General features: G+C 46.5%; 1 protein-coding gene across 3 annotated transcripts in view; it reads left to right on the top strand.

Moving 5' to 3' along the window:
- Nucleotides 1-17,421, top strand: part of KCNT1 (potassium sodium-activated channel subfamily T member 1) — a 218,196-nt gene that overhangs the window by 95,206 nt on the left and 105,569 nt on the right. The window contains exon 2 of one of the 3 annotated variants that reach the window (XM_019510829.1): nucleotides 12,795-12,836. The exons of the other annotated variants lie outside the window; for them this stretch is intronic. Coding sequence (XP_019366374.1) covers nucleotides 12,795-12,836 — 42 coding nt within the window. The remainder of the gene's footprint in view (nucleotides 1-12,794; nucleotides 12,837-17,421) is intronic. 3 annotated transcript variants of the gene reach the window in all.

Genomic DNA, 17,421 nt, shown 5'->3' with positions numbered 1-17,421 from the left:
AATGAATGTCTAGCGTTTGTTTAATGAAATGAGATGCTTAATTGTAATTTACATTTAGGACTAAATTCCAAGGAAAATGGCAGATTTTTCCATTCTTAAATAAATGCATGTAGTCTCCCTCTCTATATGGCAGTCAGGGAACCTGGTCTTGATGTTTTTGGTACAATACCTCTCTGTATGGCTACATTTTGTTGCCGGTGCTGATTTTTGTTTGTGACATTTCTTGAAAAGATCAGACAAGTGTAAGGTTGTTGCTTTAGTGATTGATGTACTTTGTGTTGTAGACACAGACATTGTAGCTTCCTATCTTTCCTGGTGGTGTGCAGTTCCTTGACCCTGGGGAGGATGACATACAGCTGCTATGAGTGATGGATATGTATCCGAGCGGTGCACATTTCTGACTGGGGAATGGTTCACTAAAATAACTACTTTTGCATGGGGAAGAATTTGATTTCAGTGTCCCTGTGTCTTCTGATGTTCCTTAGCACCAGATCCTCTCTAGCCCACAGCCCACTAAGGAGGTCTTTTATTGAACTCTCTCTCCATTGAATCTGAGTATTAAACACCCAGACCCCCGAAGAGTTATTCTCCATCCCCTTCTGACCAGTGCTCCTGAGTCAGGGCATGTGCCTGTCTCTCTCCTTGTACTTCTTGCTCCTTTTTCCCTCCTTTGTTTCTGCTCTTAGTCTGTTCTGTATAAAAGTACATTTGCACATAAACTATTGCCTCTGAGCATGGCAGGGTCCGTGATCCAGCTCATGCCCTAGAGAAAGGAGATTCTCTACTTTAGCAAAGCAACAATCCCAGGATGGCCATTTCATTCTTTTGTTCAAAATCTCCATCCTTGGATGTTTTTAAGACCCAGGTAGACTAAGCCTTGGCTGGGATGAGATACTTGGGGCTGGCTATGCGTTGAGAAGCGGGTTGGACTAGATGTGACCTCCCGAGGTCCCCTCCAGCCCTCATTTTCTGAGATTCTATGATTTTAGCGGCCCTAACTGGTTCCCCCTATAGGAGAATGTCCTTACATGTTTGTGTGCTGTAGCCCCTGAAGCATGAATTGCTAGGAGCATGGGGAATGGTTTCTGATGCAGTCCTAACTTGGATGGTTCTGACATTAGCACTGGTGTTCCCAGGTACAGTGATCCCTTTTCCCTTTGTGTCTACCACAGGTTCTTAGATTAAGTCATGAATATCTGCTTGGAAATAAATGCAATGCAATGAATAGCAGTTTAGTGTTGGAAGTGGATGTCAGTGAAAGTGGTTTAACACAGTTGTCTTCCAGATTATCTCTGAGAGAGCGTAGCAGACTCAAAGCAGGAAGAAAATCAGCTGGGGGAAGATCAAGAGAAGAACGGGTGTTTGTTCCTTGCAAAAAGGGAGTGCAAATATGCTTTCTTCTCCTTCTTGACCATCACATCAGCCAGTCCTGTTCAGACCAGGCACAGCAGCAGAAACACTGCTTGCTCCCTCCTTACTCTCAGGGTCTAATTATTGCTGTTTCCACCAAGCCCTGTTCTTGAGGGCCCTGTGTAATGCTGGGTGTTGTTGTCCTGCATCCAAGTTTAGTAAAAGGCCATCACATTTGTTCTGCTACTGCTGGGGCTCCCCGTGACCAAGGCAGAGGGGCCAGAACGACTCTGAAATGAGGTGCCCGGAGCATTAGTCCTGGAACGTATCTCCATGCTTGGGAGTTGCTGCTGTGCAGTGTGGGTGGAGATGCAATTGTTTTTCTCATACATCAAATTTTTGCCTTTTTGTTCTAATAATAAATCTGTCATTGTCTCCTTCACCTTACAGTAAATCCCAGGCTTTGTACATGGTTGCTCCTCATGACAGCATTGTCTCCGGTGGAATGGGGTTTCCTTTCCCTGCCAAGCCATCACTCATGCAGCACCATCCAGAGAGAGCTTCTTGGCCCTGAGCTCCAAATTCACCTTTCAGTGTTTATCAATAATGGGAATAATGGCTTTTTGCTCACTGCATAAGGCAATTAGCTACTGAGTTGCTGGTCCTTGAAACTAGCTTTGCTCTCTGTTGTGCTCAGAAGGTCAGGTATTGATCTCAAACCTTCCTGCTAGAATGGCAGAATGAGAAAATTGAGAGCTTGTCTGTGTAGAAAGTAAATTCTCACCTTCAGATAATTTGGTTTAAAAGTGGCTTGGTTAGATGCATTAATCCCTGATGTAATCACTCTCATTGAGAATGAAGTTGGGCTGAATTTCGTTTAGCTGAATTTCCTTCTTGATTTTGAATGAGTCTCTACACATGGGTTTCAGTGGGTACATCTACATGTGCAAGCACCTACTCCTTTAAGATACACTTGGATGCTTATTTTGCTGGGGTGATTTGACCCTAGCAGACTTCCTGCCCCTTGGGCAGGGGGCTGGACCTGGTGATCTTGCAAGGTCCCTTCCAGCCTTAACATCTATGAAACACGAAAGAGTGGACCTGAGATATCCTTTGAAAGAGCGCAGCATGGTCAAGGCAGGGAGGGGGAGAATAGTCCAGTACTTCACCTGAGAGACCTATGCCATCCTGACTTTGCGGGACCCTGTAACTGTTGAAAGCCATGAGCTTCCCATATTAATGCACTCAGAGCAGACTTCACGGATGGATTTCTCCACGGCAAATTGCAAGCTGAAAACAAATACAAATCCAGGCAGGGAGCACGACTGAAGTTCCAGTTGGGAACAACCAGACAGCAAACCATCATGCAAAACAAAGGAGGTTTTATTTTGTGTGTGTGTTTGACTACATTGGCTCAGTCAAAGATTGAAAGGGGAAGCATTACCTAGTGTTGGGAAAGGGGCACAAGACCCATGAGTGTTTCGGAACTACAGTTTTATCCCATGTTTCAAAATCATTTAGCATGGCCAAATTGGAGGCAGCCGTTCCTAAAGCCTGCAGTTCTGGATGGCAAAGAAATGATAGGAAAGCATGAACGTGGTGTGGGTCACACCATGACTCTAGATCTAGCAACAGGCAAAAGAAAGGTTAATGTTCCTATCTGCTGTGACCACACTTCCCCCAGGACTTTCAGAGATAAGGTATAATACAAGCTTGGGGATGATTTCCCCCTCCCCATTGTAAGCTGGGGATAGAGACCACAATTTAATCCCTATAGTTTGTGGAGCACTTTGGAAGTCTGAACAACTGCCGCTGTTCTGAAGTGACTCCTCTCTTGGAGGGCGGTGCGTGATTGTTTCCTGGGGCATTCTTTTTTCTGATGCAAAAAAGTTGACTTTTCTTTTTAAAAAAAAACAAAACAAACCCCAAACCCCACCCTAAATGTAACATGTCTATAATATATATTAGCTTTTGGGCAAGAAAAAACAGACCTTTTTTTGGAGCTTGCTGAAAACCAAGATACTTCCAGGAGAAAACTGGGGAGTCATTTTAAGATCTTTATATATTATCCTTTGTATTATCCTTTCCTTATATATTATCCTTTTTATTTAGTTGAAATTCCAGTTTTCTCTTTGGAGAGTTGGGAGGGAAATGTTCTGCTTATAATATTTTCAACCAAGCTGAGTATTTTCCCATCTTTGCTTTCCAGTTCAGATTCAAATCCTGTTTTTTTTTTTTAAAGTGGAGAGGTTGGTTTGGGTGGATTTGTAAAACCTTCTTGTGGTCTCAGAAGTTCCTCTGAACAAACTAGCCAAGCCTGTCCCAGGGAGCTTTCTTTATTTCATCCAAGACATACATGTTCCGTTTATCAGAGGTGGCATTTTGCAAAACAAGATGTTGTCCAGCTTCACAGGCCTGTTTTCCCATGGGCATTTTGTTGGCTTTGAAGGAAACAGGCCCCTGGCCAATGCCTCCAAAGATACCAAAAACTGGAAACAGGGTTAATGAATGGGAAGTGTTCATTTCTGCCTCGGCTGCTCTCCCGCATCTCAGAGGCTGGCAAGAAGACTTGGCTGTTCATCATTTACCTCTTTGGGTTATTCAAGTTTCAATTTTTACTCATGGCTTTTGCAATGACGTCGTTTCTGCCAGAGTCTTTCTCCTTGTTTCATTTTTATTCATCTCCCTTTTTCTTGGATTTGGTCAGCCAGTGAATTATACTTCAATAATGCAGAGAAGCGGAGGCTTGTCAGATAAAGATTTGTATTGGAAATAAGGCTGTACGGTGGCTAGATGAGTGCGCGGGTGAACCGAGCCTTACTGTGATGTCTTGACAGCTGTGGTTCATCATGAACTTCTGTTGCATGTGCCTCAGAGCCCAGCATTTAGGTGCTGCAGGAGCCCAAATGAACTGTAATCTCTGTTTTTTATCTTATTGCATTTGGTTTATCAGGATCATTTTTCTCCTGCCTCAGGGAGTTATAGCTGACATAATCCTCTGCCCTTATAGTCCTCTCATTGCATTGTTACCATCCAGCAATATATTAAGGCACAACCAGATCATCTGCTGTTTTGTTCCCATAAATGTCTCCCTGGGGCTTTCAAAAAATCCATGGCAAAAGCAATCCAGTCTTTCCAAAAAGGGGAGCGAGGGAGCTGGAACAGGCTCTGGTGGGTAGAGATGTATAATCTAATTTGCAGTGAAGGTGGTTGAGATTTCTGGACCATTTCTCATTTGTGGACATGCCTCTATTTTACAGCCCGAGAAATTTGGTGTTGCTTATCCTTAACAAATTACAGTTCTCGTTTGAGTGCTTCCATGCTTGATTGCAGCCATCTACTTAGTTGTATTTTTTATTCTGTGCCTAGTAGCTAAGAAACCCATTTTGATCTGAAACAAATTCCTTTTCCTAAAAATGTCACTGCAGCGAGGCAGCGGTGTCAGCGGCACAGAGCAGGAAAGCTATTCTGTCAGTCAAGCAAGCTCTTTTTTTGAGGGCATTATTTGCAGAAGTCGTCAGACTCACGGGCCGGCGTACTGATTTCCTGGGAGAGCTCAAACTTCATTCGGGCGTCTGCCCTGAGTCCCTGTGGTCATGGGAAGCACCTTAAGGACCAAGGTGGGAATTCAGCATCATTTCACAACCTTTTTATTCTGAGACAGCCCATAAAAGTGGCCCTTGTGAGCAATGCATGAGGCAGGGCCGGTGACACCAGCCCACGCCAGGATGATATCCCATCATTATCTGCCACCCTCTGATTCACCAAAGAAAAGGAAACCAGATGCTCTGCTTTAGTTTGTGCCCAAAATGTGCTTTATTTTGTGCTCTGCTTGTGCCTGGATGCTTGCCATTCGTTTTGCAAAAATCTAGTTGGCCTAATAAAAGATATCGCCTCTACCCCAAGTCCTGATCGCTTTTGCCTTTAGCCTGATACAGCTGCAGTCTGGAGACCTGCTTTATTTTGTTTTTTCTTATACATAGCCATCTATCAGAGGAAAGCAATTTGCAGTGTCTGTGATGGAGCTGCCAGGCTTTGCTTGGTGAAAAAAATGTCTTGCCTCTTAATTGCATAGTTTCACTAGGGAGACTTAGGTAGTGAGTTATACAGTCTTGGCAAAGCACTGACCCAGTCAAACTCCTGAGCTGGACTTCTCCAGCAGTGGTCACCATACTGATTGCACATTTTCAGGGCAGTAAAAATGCCCTGAAAAATGCTGTGCTGTGGCCTCCATCATTGAGAGCGCGAGCGGAGAATTGAGACTGCAATGTTTGGTACCGTAGCAAAAGGCTAGGCTGGGGCAAGAGGTTCATACTATGCAGAAGCAGATGTGGCAGTGATAAAGGAAGCTGTGTATATTTTGCAAAAAGCATCACAGCTTCTAGGCAGAGAGAAGTGATGTGTGTAAGTGGGCTCAGTAACATCAGGGAGAATGGTATAGCATAACTGGCCCAGTACTACAACAAGGGAGCATGGAAGATGTGGCTTCCCTGTCTGGATTAGACCTAGTACTTGGACTAAGAACATCCTTGCAGATAAATTAAGGTGTAGAGGTGAGATTAGGGCCTGATCCCATGAAGAACATGTTCCACCTTCACTTCTAGCGACTTCAGAGCTCAGGACCGCTCAGGACCAGGCGCAGGGTTTGGAGGTAGAGCTTGTGCTAGTTTGTTTGATGAAGGAATCCTGTTTTGTCAGACAGACGGCCTGGCTGGCATGCTTCGTTCTGTTCCCTCAGATGCCCTTTCCACCTGGACCCAAGAGGTTTCTTTTGCCAGATGGTGCAGCTTGGACTTTTCTATTAATTAATTTGTGTATATGCTAGTTTGCAAGTGCCTTGTGCTTTGTTGATTCTGATGCGTCTTTGGGTATTTGCCCGAGAGCTTTCTCGCTGGGGTGCATACACATACCTGAAGGAGCATTACTTGCATCAGTGCAATAACCACTAAATTGGAGAGAGAGAGGCCAATAGACAGCCTTGAGCAGTGTGAAGCTTCCCAATTGACATGATGATCTGCTTAAGCCGCGCTGACTTTGGGTGACTGGTTCGTGGAGCGGGGTGCTAGAGCACTGCCGGACTCTCCCAGGTCACTCCGTGCGCAGTGAAGAACAGTTTGGCCCATCATGGTGCCGGTTTTCTGGCTGGCGAGCCAGTGCCTGTTTTCTGGCTGGCTTTCAGGAGGGAGCATTGGTGGACGGCTCCCTGCTGAAATGCAACCTGGCAGCAGCGCACACATTGGGCGGAGAAGTCTTGTGCCACTTCAAGGGGTTTGGGGGCAGCGGTTTTTATTAATAGGGGAAGCCTATTGTAATGAATGGTAGCAGCACTTCGGTGACACCCCCTTAGGCTTGAGAATACAAATGGTTGATGCCGAAGCATCCCCTGGAGACAGGCTGAAGGGATGATCCTCAAATGCGGGATTGTTCTGCCCTTTCTGCTCCTGCCCTCAAAATGTGCAAAGAGTTGCGGCAGACTCTTGTTAAGAGCCTTGAACAAAACAAAATTTCCACCACTTATCTTGCCAGAGATTCATGGACAAACCCACTGCCCTGCTTTCCCCAACTTCACTGCCATGCAACATGGGCCAATGTGGTGCAGAGACATGAGAAGACACCTGCCATATGGATCACAATCAACAGCATTTGATTCCAGCAGACAAACTTTAGGGCACCTTGGGTATGCCCCAAGCACACCATCAACTAACAAACTGGCCTAGGAAATAATTCCTCTGCCTTCTTGCTGGGCTCTTAACCCGGTGGGTTAGTGGGAACTTGCTCATGTGAAAATGTAGAATGCCTCTCGCAGCTGGAAGTGGTGCAGGTGGCAAGTTCGAATGCTGTAGAGAGCCGTGATAGGAAGGTGTAATCTTGACCCAGCTGAGTTATGTTTCCAACTTCCTCCCATCCCATTCTCAGCCCTAGTCACGAGGCAGCTTCTGGCCTTCTGCAAAAGGCAATTGCGCATTGGAGGACTTCTTAATGCAGTACAATCTGTGGCTGCCAGTGGCAAGTCTCTAAGGGGTAGCAAGAAACAGATAAGCGATCGGTGGCAGATGGGTTCGAACACAAGTACCAATCCCAGGCCTGAGATTTTGGAGCCGCTGCCCAAACCTGACTGTGTGAAATGCCATTACAGACTGAAGTCCAGGTGCCTTTCAGCCACTGCCAAAATTTAAGCATTCCTGTACATCAGTGAATTCAATAGGACTTATGCGTGTGCCTAAAGTTCGGCACATGTTAAGTGCTTTGTTCTGTAGAGCAGGTTTGCTGAACCGGGGCCTGGAGCCCTTATTCCAAGCTACGTATTCACATCAGTGATTTTGCTCATGTGAGTCAAACCTTAGGCAGTTACAGATACTCACACCCTTTAAAGACCATCCTTCATGGAAGCAGCTGTAATGTCATTTTTTTAAGTACCTGCAAGTGTCTCCTGTTTATTCTGAAGTGTCTCACAGCAGGTCCATCTCTTTGAGCATTGAACAGTAGTTCCAGGTTTTGCCCATGGATACTACTTCCCTCTGCTTGATTGATTAGGTTTTGGTGGGGGGGGATTCCCTGCACACCTGTGCAAAGGTGTAGGATAGGGTAAGACTGCACATTTGCACCTCTCGCTGTGCATCTGAGCCCAGAATAAGGCTGCTTTACTCACTGCCTCCCCAGTGAGCATGGCCAGAAACGGGAGAGACCGGTTCATCCCTGGCTCACCTGCCTGAGTAGTGGAGCCTCTGGTTATGGACTTCAGGGCTAAATATTTTCCTATGAGAAGGGAGGATTTTTTTGGCAACATCTTTTATTGGACTGACTCTGCAGTTAGGACAGGTGTTAGACAAGCTTTTTGGTACAAAATGCCCTTGACGCCATCACTCCAGCCCCACTACATTGTTTTCCTAGTTTTCCACTCCCAGAAAAACACTAGGAAAATCTGATGTCATCCAAAAAAACTTTGTGAACATCTCTTGTTTAAATGAATTGGAGCTAAGCTTGGCAGATGGTTGTGATCTGGTGGGAAGACTGATCGTGTGGGAAGGCTGTGTCTAGACAAAATACCTCTTCGACAATCAAGGTCTTACACCTTTTGTGGGCTCAAGACTTTTAAAATCTCCTATAACCTTTGTCTCCCGCTGGTAGACAACAAGCTTGATCCCCAAAGGAGTTCAGCTGAGCGCACGGCCCGGAGAGCTGCTCTCATATCAGGCATAACTTAGCTGCCTGTACAATAATTGTTATAACAGCATGTGTTGCAATGGCATTAGCAGACTCTCCAGTTTTGACAGCCACAGTAACAGTGACTGGCCCTGTGACCAGGGAGACTGCAGCTGGTCTTCGGGGACGCTGTAGCTCTCCCTCTGCAAGGCGATGTCATGGAAGAGCCGTGTCCGTTTGTAGCGACAGCGATCGAATGAGGATGTCGGTCTTCCTCGCTTCCTTTCTGCGAAGTGCAGCACTCTCCGTCTTCCTCCGTGAGCGTTATGCGTGCTCCTGCTCCGTGCAGCTACAACAGATTCGTACCCACTGAGGGGCGCCTGTCATCCGTCCTGACGGTGGGATGCAGAACCTCGGAGCCAAATCTTTATTTGGTTGAGATTCCCAGCTGGTGTAAAGCAGTGTCGTTCCTCAGTGGGGAGCGGTGCTGCTTTGTACCAGCTGAGGATGGATGTTTCTTGTAACATTTGGATTTTTGTTTTTCCTTGGTTCATACTTCCATGCCAGCCTCTCTTGACAGGCGTGATTTCTGGCCCTGCTGCTGCCTGTACTTTGCACGACTGACTCATCTGTGCTTCTGGTGTCCTTGGGGCACGAGCTGTATTGTGCTGTTAATACTACTGCTTCCTTCTGCAGCAGCAAAAGTGGCTTTCCTTTAACAAGCCTTTTGGCTGAAGCTTTCCCAATGGAAGCGCTCTGTCTGGGAAGGAGGGAGTAGCTAATCTCAGTGGTGCTGATTCAGGCTAGGAGGCAAGCACAAGGCTGACGTTAAGCAGATGAGGCGTTGCAGTGGGATTAGTGGAATTATTCACCTATTTGAAGTTGGTACCTTCATGAGCTGCAAAGAGTGAATTCTCCTTTCTCTCTAACATCAGGTGCAGAATTAGTTGAACATTGTTTCCTCATGTTCATCTGCTTGCATTCACTTGTTGGCTTTTGTCTCAAGTGGACACACAAGCATTAAGGCCATTTGAAAGGGGAGTTGGATGAAGTACTTGTGAGCAAGTGCCACCAGACCTGTTGGAAATGTTTGTCTGCTCAGATCCTGGACTAAGTGAAGCTTTGCTGCAATGACTTAAATTTGAATGAAACAGGTGGTAAGCTACTGCATGTTAGCTTCTACTTACTGGGTGCAACTACACATTCATTAATGCACCGTAATTACAGTGCATTAAGTTTAGTACCTGTAATGACAGGGACTAACTTAATGCACCAAAATCAGTACTACTGAATATTAGAGGAGATAAACTTTTTTTTTAGTAATATTAATGCACATTAGATTAAATCTACCACGCATTAGCGCATTAGCATGAGTTTTGCCTGCCATGCTAATGTGCAGTACAGTTAGTCTTCTGTGCATTAAGCATCTCATGTAGACACACCATGGGCTAGAGTGGATATATGAAACAATTATAGCAGGTTCAGCTTGAAGTGATAAGCCTTATCCCCCCTTCCCCCTTTACGTCAGTATAAATGCTTCATCTGTCCTCACACTTTTACTTGGATTGCAAACTCTTCCAAGTGGAGTTTCAGTTTTTGTTCTGTGTTTGTACAGCACCTACCACTACAGGGTTTGTGAATGCTCAGTAATAATAGTAGAAGTCTAAATTGAACCACAGGGGCATGTCTTATACCAGTGCAACCCAGTTCACTTAAGCATCAGTTAGCTTCCCTGTGGACTTGCTTTTTTAATAGCACTTTTAGTTTATTGCTGTTTTTATTTAACCTAAATGATGCTGGAGGAAGTGACTCCTGAAGCAGAAAGCAGAGGAAATTAAAACCTTCAAAAAATGTCATTGTAAATTCTTCATGATGTTCCTTGATTGTCCTGTCACCTTTTAGATGAGACTATCCTCCCTCAGGAGGGAGAAGGGCCTACGTAACATTTTCCGGTATTGATTGCTGCTCTGAGAACAATAAAGAGGAGCTAGCAGAGAACAATGAATACATCTTGCTTTGGCACAGTCAAGGAATGTCTAGGAAAATGCCAACCACCAGCTAATGCTTTTTTTTTTTTCCTTCAGGAACAAAATAATTGTCTGTTTCTTTTCTCTTTTGAACTGAAAAGAGTGTAATTTTGCAAAGGGAATTACTTATTCCCCCAAGCCTGAATTATTGAATTTCAAATAACTGTGCCGCAGTCCTGAGCTGGCACGAATCCAGAGGAGTGGAGAAGGGATACTGTCCATGCAAGACTGCATGGGGAAGGTTGTGCTGCCTTTTTCAGGGTGCGGTACTTCATCCAAAGCCTACCTTATGCTTTTTTTCCATTCACTTGGGTGCATTTCAGACTAAGCCTGGAATGACCCTTCTGGAGACTGAAGCTGGGTAATAGGCTTTCTGGTGGGTATTTGCTTTCAAGAAAACGGTTTTCCAGGGAAATGACAAGGATGTGCCCTGCTTGCCCAACCCTTTAGAAACATGGACCCCATAGCGAGGATCTCCAGGTGGATTTAACAAAATGCCATTCATGTCATTTCCATGTGTATACCTGCAAAGAAAACCCTTGGGACCTTTATTGTCAGAGGCAAGACAAGAAGCAGGGAAGAATTTAGCTTGTAGGGAAGAAGGGATGAATGCCAGGCTGGTTTGCTAGTAGGCAAGGGAGATGGAGGATAAGGAGTGCTGGAGGGTTCCAGGGGTTGGATTATTGTGGAAATCACCATGTTGTAGTAATGGAGCCCATCCTGGGCACATCCCTGTTTCCTAGTCACCAGTGTCTGCCATGTTCAGTTCCTGGCATCTATTCAGTTGAAGACACTGCTCTTTGGGGAGTTTCTTCCTGTTTCTCAGTTGCTAAGGCTGTGGCAAAAGACAGCGGTGTGCGCTGAGCAGTGTGATGCCAGGGGACTGGGGACTCTTAATCATACCTGGGTTTTTGGACAAAATGCAAGCGAACTGAGCTGTGGAAGGCTGACTGCTACATGGGGTGAGTCCTCAGCAACAGAAAGTCACTTTTTCATTTTAATTTTCCTTTGCTTTCCCTTTGGGCCATTAGTTACACAAAAGCAGCCATTCGGTCTTGGTGACGCTGATTTATTAGGTTGGGGTTTTTTGCCTTTGAAATTCTATAGGAGGTTGATCCAATTTCAGGATTTCCAATCCTTCCCAGCAGGATCCCAATTAATCTAATGGTCAAGGGAAGCAACGTGGAACATGAGGAGGTAGCACAATGTTATGAATGCCTCTGAGTGGGGCCTTTGAGCCTGGCAAGGCTCTGGGGTGCAGGGGTGTTGATGCAGTAGGGAGTGACAGTCTCCAGGCTCAGAGCCTGTCTTGGATGGGATGGTTGACCTGAAGAGCTGTTTGGTGGTTTTCCTGGGGAGGAAGACATTCCTGCGGACTTGCCTGCAGGGAAAGGAGGCTGGGGTTAGTGGTTTTCTAGCCTGTGACTTTCTAGAGCCATGTTTTGTTGCAGGTTTGAAGCTTTTGCACTGAGCTGGGTCCTGGGCAGTGCCACGGCACTTGGAGATGGTTACCTGAGACCTAGCATAGGCAACAAGGACATTGAGTTACAGCTTTGGAAATATCCAGTACATGATGGCCTTCAAGTTCCTTGGAATGGAAATTTCTTTGACTCCCGTTCACTCCTGTGCACTCACTTCATCCCCTCTTTCTGTCATTAACACCATTGTGAACATGCTCACTACTCTTTTCCATTCTGCTACTTATCTGTCTTCCTTTCTCATGCACAACCAATGTAAAAGAAAATCAAATGCATATGGGATACCCAAGCAAGTTGAATGCATGTGAGCGCTACTCATGGAAAACACAATAGGAGGTTTCCAACACAATTTCTTCCCAACAAACCTGGCGTTGCATTATTAAAGTGATGCAGCAGCATAGTTTGCAAAAAAAGGAAAAAAAGGAAGCTGAATTTTAACACATCTTCCTAGAGGTGAAATGCAGTATTGCTTGGCCTTTAAAAAAAACCCAGCAAAACTAACAGGACACCTATTGCAAAGTCCTGTTTGATGGCTAACATCCAGTACGTAGGAAATGGCCTAGGATATCCAGTGCATAGGAGATTATCCTGATTTAGCAGGTATTGGGCCAGGTTCTCTCCCACGCGTTGCCATTGAGGGCAGCGGCATGCCTTTGCATGGGGCCTGTCCATTGTAATGATTGATTTTGTCTGTCTCATGTCTCTGCCCCTCAGTCACTTCCATTCCCCTTGACTGCCCATGCGGTATATCTGCCATTTGTCTCACTTGTACGATGCTTTTGCTCTGTGTCCGTAGGCCACCCGCAGAAGATTTCAGTATGGATTCCTCACTCTCGCAGTAAGTTAGCAGCTGCATGAGTTTCTTGGCCATTCAGGAATTGTGTTTTTAAGAGACTCGTGGTCTTGGTTTCCCTTCTGATTTGTGCTCTTTATTCCTATTCATGTTACTGGGAATTAAGAAATTGAATTAAGAAATTAAGAAGCAAAAGAAACAGATGATGCGCCATTTCCTTGCAACAGTGAATTCTTTGTGTCATCAAGTGTTCACAGCAGTAAGTGCTATAAGGAGCCAATGGTCAGTTTAAATGTTAAAAACCAGCAATGGCTTATTTTTAATGTGGTTAGAAGACTTAATTTATTCCTGATAATTGCTTGGCAACCAGGATGTCTGTACAGTGCTAGCAAGTCCTCTTGAAATTAAACCAGTTCCCAGGATAGTGGAAGATGATGGGTCTTTGTGCTCAAGCATGTTTATGAGTGGGGAGTTGTAGGCACGGAGGGGAAGGGAGAAGGGACAAGTATCTTTGACAGCAAATTGGTGATTATTCATTAGCAATGAAATCCATACCCAGACTTTAATTAAACAGTCCAGATTCATCAGCAGTAGCAATTATAGGAGCAGGTTCATGATTGTCAATCTCTAAAGTTGCAAAACAAATAAGCAAAGCAAAACCCTGCCTGTTTGCTCACTCATTTGCTTCTTCTCTTGTTGCTGTTTTATTAAGAATAAATGTATACCACCCCCAGGCAGCAAGCAGAGTCAGATCAGTAAGGTGAGCTGTTCTCCTAATTATGCTGCTGCATGATGGGAGTTGGACTTTTTTTTTTCTGGTTAAAGTTGAAACTCTCATAATAAACCTGGCACAGCAAAGGAACAATGCTTGTCACTTGTGCAGGCTTTTATTGCTCTCTTATGGCGCCTGGAAATATTTTTCTACAAGGAGAACTACAGTACACACTTCGAGGAATTAGCTGGGACCTGCAGCCCCTGGCTGTTGAGTCAGATCTCACAACTTAACCATGGTCTGGAAGGGCTCGGCCGGTGGCACCCCTTCATCTGAATAGCTGGTCAAGGATGCTGTTGCTGGGACCGTTCTTTTACAAGCGTTTCCTGTACGGCATTTTTTAAAAAGAAAAATCGGTATCGACCCCAGCGCTCTACATGAATCCCAGGAGAGTGGATGCTGCATTTTCTGAGCAGAGCTGTTTTGTTGTGCTGATGTGTGATACCAAACTGCTGTTTTATCCCACCTCAGTGTTAAGAAAACGCCATCACAAATTGTGACTACATAGCTGGAAGATATTTTTCAGGTAAGGAAAGACCCGGCAAACTCTCTCAAAGAATTTCGGTGGACTGGGTCTAGAAACAATCTAATTTATATACTTACGTTATTTAAATTTACATATGTAAAAATTTACACATTTATAAAAATATGTAAAAAATTACACTTTTGTCCACCTCCATGACCTCCGCCCTGGGCATTTCCTTGCCTGCCTCCCTCTGTTCCCAGCCGCGGGCAGGGGTGGTGTGTCCTGTCTGGCCTGGCATGGGCCCCAGTACCTGCTGCACAGGCAGTGCCTCACTGGGCATGACCATGGTGGCATGAGCGGGATGGGGCACATGCAGCTGGCTGTCTCCCTCCTGGGGCTGCCCCACCCCCCAGCTTTAACCCCACACGTGACTGGCGGCAGCAGAAGCTGCTCGGTTGGGTAGGCAGACGGGTATCCGAGCCCACAACCAAGGGCCCACGACCTGGCAGCCAACCCTTTGTGGCCTGGTACTGGGCTGCGGCCCAGTAGTTGGGAGCCTCTGGCTTGGTATACATAGGACTTCCTTACACAAGGCGTCCTTAAAATGCCTTAAAATGCCGAAGACTGGGGTGTGATAGAGATGGTAAAGCCTATAATATAAAGCGAAACCAGCTGCTGGTGTTTGGGATATCTCCATATACTAAGGCATCAGTATTTTCTGCAAACAGTGTGAGCTGTCTGCAGACAGAGGGCTTCATATTAGCGGAACGACTTTGTCATCACATCAGATAGGGAATTTGTCTCTCGTGGCGGTCAGGAAGCATTAATAAAATACATACAGTGTCATTTATCTTTCCAAAGAGAAACTTAGTTCAAGAGGTGGGCTGCAACAGCTGCTCTCTCAATTGAAACGGCACCGCCCTTTCCTGTAAAAGGGACATTGTTGAGTGTTGTAGCAGGAGCCAAATCTTCATTGGTGCTGGTGATCAGGGGTGGCACTGACCCCTGGGAGCAGGGTTAGTGTGAGGCATGTGCTCTGCTGATGCCCACTGGCTTTTTTATTCCTATTCCCATAGCATGATCCAGAAAACTACCCAGCAGGTTCGCCTCCAAGCTTACAGCCAGCTAGTGTTTCTACATGACAGCTCCTGGAGATGAATTCTCAGCTGTTCCCATCCCTCCTCATACTGATTTCACAATGCTGCTTGCTCTGGCGGTGAGGACGGTGCTTTCATAGTTAGTCATTTTTTCTCTAGTAACATCTAGGAACCGCGGTCCTGGACTCCGCGGTCGTGCTAGATGTTGTATAAACACAGAACGCAAAGAGGGAAACTTCCTCATAGTCTTTGTTAAATGCAAGAACCACGTTAAAGGCTTGTCTACATTGGAACATGCAAGAAAACTAAGGTAAATCAACTGGAGGTGTGAAGGCAATGCACCCAAGTTAACGTGTTGTCAGCCTGGGTGGGGAGGCTGTCATTCAGCTGTAAGGTGCCTTAGATAGATGTAGTTCAGAGGGTTAATTTTTCTGAGGACCCTTGTAAGGCAGTTCCTAAGTGGTAAGTTATAGCCTCAGCAAAGACAACCCCTAGCCTGTAGCTGTCTCTGAATCCTACCCAGTGAGTGACCTCTTTCGTACTGCTTACCGCTGCTCAGTTATTCTGGGCATGTTTACACGTGCCATTAATGCCCAGAAAGTTTACTGCATAATGAAATACTGCGCAGTAAGCTTTCTCCAGCAGGACATCTACACATGTTCCTCTTGAGAGCAAATTTGCTTCCAAGGGCAGCAGTTCAGTACAGGGTTACTGCAGCCCTGCTGTGCCCTGTACAGCAGTCAGGGGAGCTCCAGGCTCCCCCAGGTGCCAACCCTGGGCTAGCAGGGGGCACCAGAGTCGGGCCCTGGTTTCCGGGGTGGTGGGGGAAGTTGTCGTTCCTCTGGGGCAGCTGCCTTCCAGCCCTGTGCCTGATCTGTGGATTGGGGCATGGGGCTAGGAAAAAGTCCCCTCCTCCACAGCTGTTCCTGAGCCCTGGACTCCAATCCTGGGGGAGCTGGGAGCTGAGCAGCACTAGGACCAGGCCCCCTGCTCCTGTGGCTAACCAGGAGCAAATTTGCTCTTGGTCAGCATCTACACAAGCACTACTGCACAGTATCTACTGTGCAGTTAGTTTAGTATCTGTATTTACATTTTACAAGTACCGGCTGACTGCATAGTACAGGGGTTTTCCACCTCTTTTAAGGAGGGTACCCCTTCTGGAGTGTACCCCCTTCCAGACAGGGGTGGGGGGTGCTGATGGCCAGACAGATGCAAAGCTGGCGGTGCACGGTGGCGCAGAGTGGTGAATGGTGGCGGCGGAGGGTGGGGAAGCAGCAGGCAGTGGTGGCATGGAGTGGTGAATGGCGGCTGCGGGGGATGGGGACCTTGCAGGTAGCAGCCGCTGCTGCCATTCACCACTTCATGCTGCCGTCACACGCTGCTTCCCCGCACCAATACGCATACCCCCTGGGGCCATCCCAAGTACCCCCAGGGGTACATGTACCCCCTGGTTGACAACCCCTGGCATAGTAGACTAATTTACTGCTCAGTATTTTATGAGCACATTTACTTGGTGACGCTACTGCAGAGTAGATTAGTCTACTGCGCAGTAAAGCATCTCATGTAGGCACACCTTCTGTGTCCTGCAATTGTCTCTAGCTCTGCCCTCTTCTGTATCCCATCCTTTTGGTCTTTATTTGTATCCCATCCTTTTGGTCTGCATAGTCTTCCTGGACTTCCAGAAGGCTTTTGACACTGTCTCTCACCCCGTTCTCATTAAGAAAATGGGAGGCTGTGGCGTAGACACCCACACAGTCAAATGGGTTGCCAACTGGCTGGAGGGCCGCACCCAGAGGGTGATGGTGGATGGGTCCTTCTCAACTTGGAAGGACGTGGGCAGTGGGGTCCTGCAGGGCTCGGTCCTTGGGCCCGCACTGTTCAACATCTTCATCAGTGATTTGGACGAGGGGGTGAAAAGCACCCTGTTCAAGTTTGCTGATGACACTAAGATGTGGGGGGACGTGGGCGCACTAGAAGGAAGAAGCAGGCTACAATCGGACCTAGACAGGTTACAAGGGTGGGCGGAGGAGAACAGGATGGGTTTCAACACAGACAAATGCAAGGTGATGCACCTGGGGAGGAACAACCGGCACCATACCTACAGGTTGGGGAACTCCCCTCTTGTCAGCACGGAGGTGGAAAAGGATCTGGGAGTCATCATTGACTCCAAGATGAACATGGGCCGGCAGTGTGGGGAGGCAGTTAGGAAGGCCAACCGTACCTTGTCATGCATCCACAGATGCATCTCGAGCAGGTCCAGAGAGGTGATCCTCCCCCTCTATGCGGCACTGGTCA

Source organism: Gavialis gangeticus, unplaced genomic scaffold (assembly GCF_001723915.1).
Source record: "Gavialis gangeticus isolate Ggan-Ray unplaced genomic scaffold, GavGan_comp1, whole genome shotgun sequence".
In the NCBI taxonomy this organism is placed as follows: domain Eukaryota; kingdom Metazoa; phylum Chordata; order Crocodylia; family Gavialidae; genus Gavialis; species Gavialis gangeticus.
The sequence above is the reverse complement of the archived record's forward strand: the minus strand, read 5'-3'. Positions and strand labels throughout refer to the sequence as shown.